The 3,060-nt window shown below is 40.6% G+C and overlaps 1 protein-coding gene across 1 annotated transcript in view; it reads right to left on the bottom strand.

Annotated features, from left to right (window-relative positions):
• Positions 1 to 1,270, bottom strand: part of LOC104294586 (chromosome unknown open reading frame, human C5orf34) — a 12,239-nt gene extending 10,969 nt beyond the window's left edge. The window contains 2 exon segments of the mRNA XM_009894208.1: positions 390 to 528; positions 1,179 to 1,270. Of these exon segments, the coding sequence (XP_009892510.1) occupies positions 390 to 528; positions 1,179 to 1,270 (231 nt within the window).
• Positions 1,271 to 3,060: the final 1,790 nt, after the last annotated feature.

Here is a 3,060-nt window from a genome sequence, read left to right on the forward strand (position 1 = left end):
GGCGAAAGGCGGGAAAGGCGGGAGGCTCCTCCTTCTTCCCTCCCCGCCTCCCGCCCGTAGGTTGGGCCGGTGGATTCGGCCGGTGGATTGCTCTCCCCGCTGGAGCGCTGGAAATGAGGGGCAGGCTCCGGGGCCGGCGCCGGGAAGGCGGGCTGGCGATGCCCAGGCCGGGTTACGGGTGAACAGTGCTGCGTTGCCGGGCAGTCACCGGGCGGGGAAATCCAACAGAGCCGCCGCCTTGGAACAGGGTGGCAGCAGCCCTAGCTGAATAGAAGATTGATTTCCCAAAGGCCAATTTAAAAATGGTGCCTAGTCTTTTTGGAAGAGGTATACACTCTCCGGATTCAGTTAAGTTACAGTAACTTAACGGTTAAGCAATAACTTATTACCAGTTCCTGCACTAAGCAGATGTAATTCAAGACCCTCTGGTATCCGGGCCCCACCAGATGGCATGGTCTCCTCCAGCTGTGACAATGGTTCCTTGCCTGCCGAGGTACAGGTGTTCCAGCTGTGACAATGGTTCCTTGCCTGCCGAGGTACAGGTGTCTCACATCAGTACACAATCACGGAAGAAGCTTTCTCAGCGCAGTGGAGGGCAGATCATCATCGGCTCAGGTGGGCGGAGACACAGCCGTGCATCAACACAAATCTGTTTCTGTCGGCAATGCCCTTTTTAATGAGTAATATTCTGCATAGTACTTGCCTGAAGCAAGTTTCAAAGTATATATTTGGATTATGAATCTATTACTTTTTATTATTTATGGACGATGCGTTGCATTTCACTGCTACGGTGGCACCCTCAGGGTTGGGACTGTGGGAGTCGGTCACGTAGGCAGAAGCAGAGGTGGCAAATCAGCAATTCACAGAGTACAAACTGTGCAGTATCTTCCCTGATTTTTGGCCAGAATATAATTTTCTTTTCCTGCATCAACTACCAGGATCCACAGGCATAAACTGGATGATGAGAACTATAATTCAGTCAGAGAGAAGTTGTAAACTTCAGCTATCATTAATTGAACGAGTTCTGCGTGGCAGGAATGGAAGGCAGAACATAAGGAAGTACTGTCCTAGAGAGAAATAAAAATTACTATTACAAACCAGACTGAGCGTCACTAACACTCAGCACCATAACATATTATTCTATTTAAAAAAAAAACTAACCACCCAGCTATGCATACTTTGTGATACCCGATATAGCTGAGCCAGTCTCGCTCCCTTCTGTAGTGCTACAATTACACTTAAAACCAACATTCAACAACCCAGCGACCATCTGTTCTCCTAAAAAAAAATAGGCCAGTAGCAAGAAGTTCTTAGCAGATTTGAAAGGAAACTACTGAGAAAAAGTTGACTTAATTTCTGAATATGTAACTCTCATTCAAAAGCAAAGCACGTGGAAAGCAGCACCTCTTGCAGCCTAGTTTGAAGTTACTTTAAGCCAAGTGTGATTTTCAAATACTAAACATTTTTGTTAAATCACAATTGTTTTGTCAAGAGTGGCAAATATTGTGTGTTTCCTGATTTGTGAAGCTTGGTCATGTGCTCAAATTCAAATGTGAAGTATGTTTCTTTTCAGAACCAGTGCTAAAGAAGTTTCCTTCACTCCGCCCCCCTCCCCCCCCCAGTGTGCTCTCCATGCTTCTGTGCCTTCACTGACCCACCATTATGCCACAAAGAAATCTTTTTAAAGGGTTGCTCATCTGCAAGGTATTATTCAGAAACTTGTAGATGAGAAACACTTTTATGTAGTGCACTTGAAATTTGTAAATGCTAAAATTCAGGTGAATAATCTTTAAATCTCTCAAGACTCGTCTTTATCATACATGGAACTATTGGCAGTTAAAAGTGGGCAGACAAGCAGCAAATGGCAATTATGACAGTGCGAAACCAGCTGCTTTCTTTTGCTCTCTCACATCTTATTCCACTACTAATTTGTGTTAGACTCCTCTGAGATTTAAGACAAGTAGGATAGATTGTTAAGTGTCTAAGGCAATGATTATCCTGTCTTACTTACTCAGTAGGACAGAGTTAAAACCAATTTTTCCTTACTGCGGTACAGGCTCAAAGCTCTTGCAAAGTTTCATATGTACAGAGACCACAAACTTTGAACAAAAGCCTCACTTTATGATTTTTCAGTATATCCGGTGGAGTACAAAGCTTATTTTGCCAACCTTGATCTAAGTTGCTTCATATATACAACTCCTAGTTCCCAACATTTTTGTACAGGATGACTTGGCATTATTTCTTATCTACATATAAGACACACTCGTCTCCACGAGCTGACAGAGTATATACATCTGGAGTCTGACAGCTGATTTACAGAAAAGAAGACACACTACAAAAGATGCAAAAGTGAAACATGTAAAGCAGAATCCCTTGAAGACACTATTACTTTACTATAATGCATATATGAATGCTTGTTACTTGGAACTTTAAGTAAATATGTTTTCCACAAGACATATGCTTGTAAAGTCATCAGGAGATCTGACCTGTGTTTGGATTAAAAAAGTTGCATATGAAAAATATGTTCAATGTTAGAGAATGTGTGTATGAAAATAACCTAATTTTTCACTTTTCTAGTTTCTGGATTTTACTCTAAAGACTTTGTAATGCTACGATAGTTGTTATGACTGTATCACCCTTTGATAAATTTTACTTTTCCAGTGAGTATTAAAAGATAACACTCTCTACAACTGTGTGCTTTAAAGAAAAAAAAAAAAAGTGCTAGGTAAACAGAAGATAGAAGAAGAACCAAAAAAAAGATATTTTTTTTTAAAGCAAAAAGACAAGGTAGTAAAATTATACCAAAGGAAACAAACCTAGTTAAATTTTATTTTCCAAAACTTCAACCTAAGTAAGTATGTTAAATAAACATCCAGAAAACAGTCATTGCTCACTCTATTAGCAGATGCACAAGTCATTTAACCAAACAAGTAACAGTGAAGTATTAACAGAATTATTTACATGCATATTTACAGTATCTGTTCTTTACAGTAGCTAACTTTTGGGAAATACTTCCACTTGTTTTTGGTAAGGGGTTCTACTCAGTCAACCAGTAACAGA

This window comes from Charadrius vociferus, unplaced genomic scaffold, assembly GCF_000708025.1.
Source record: "Charadrius vociferus isolate BGI_N301 unplaced genomic scaffold, ASM70802v2 scaffold70, whole genome shotgun sequence".
Taxonomy (NCBI): domain Eukaryota; kingdom Metazoa; phylum Chordata; class Aves; order Charadriiformes; family Charadriidae; genus Charadrius; species Charadrius vociferus.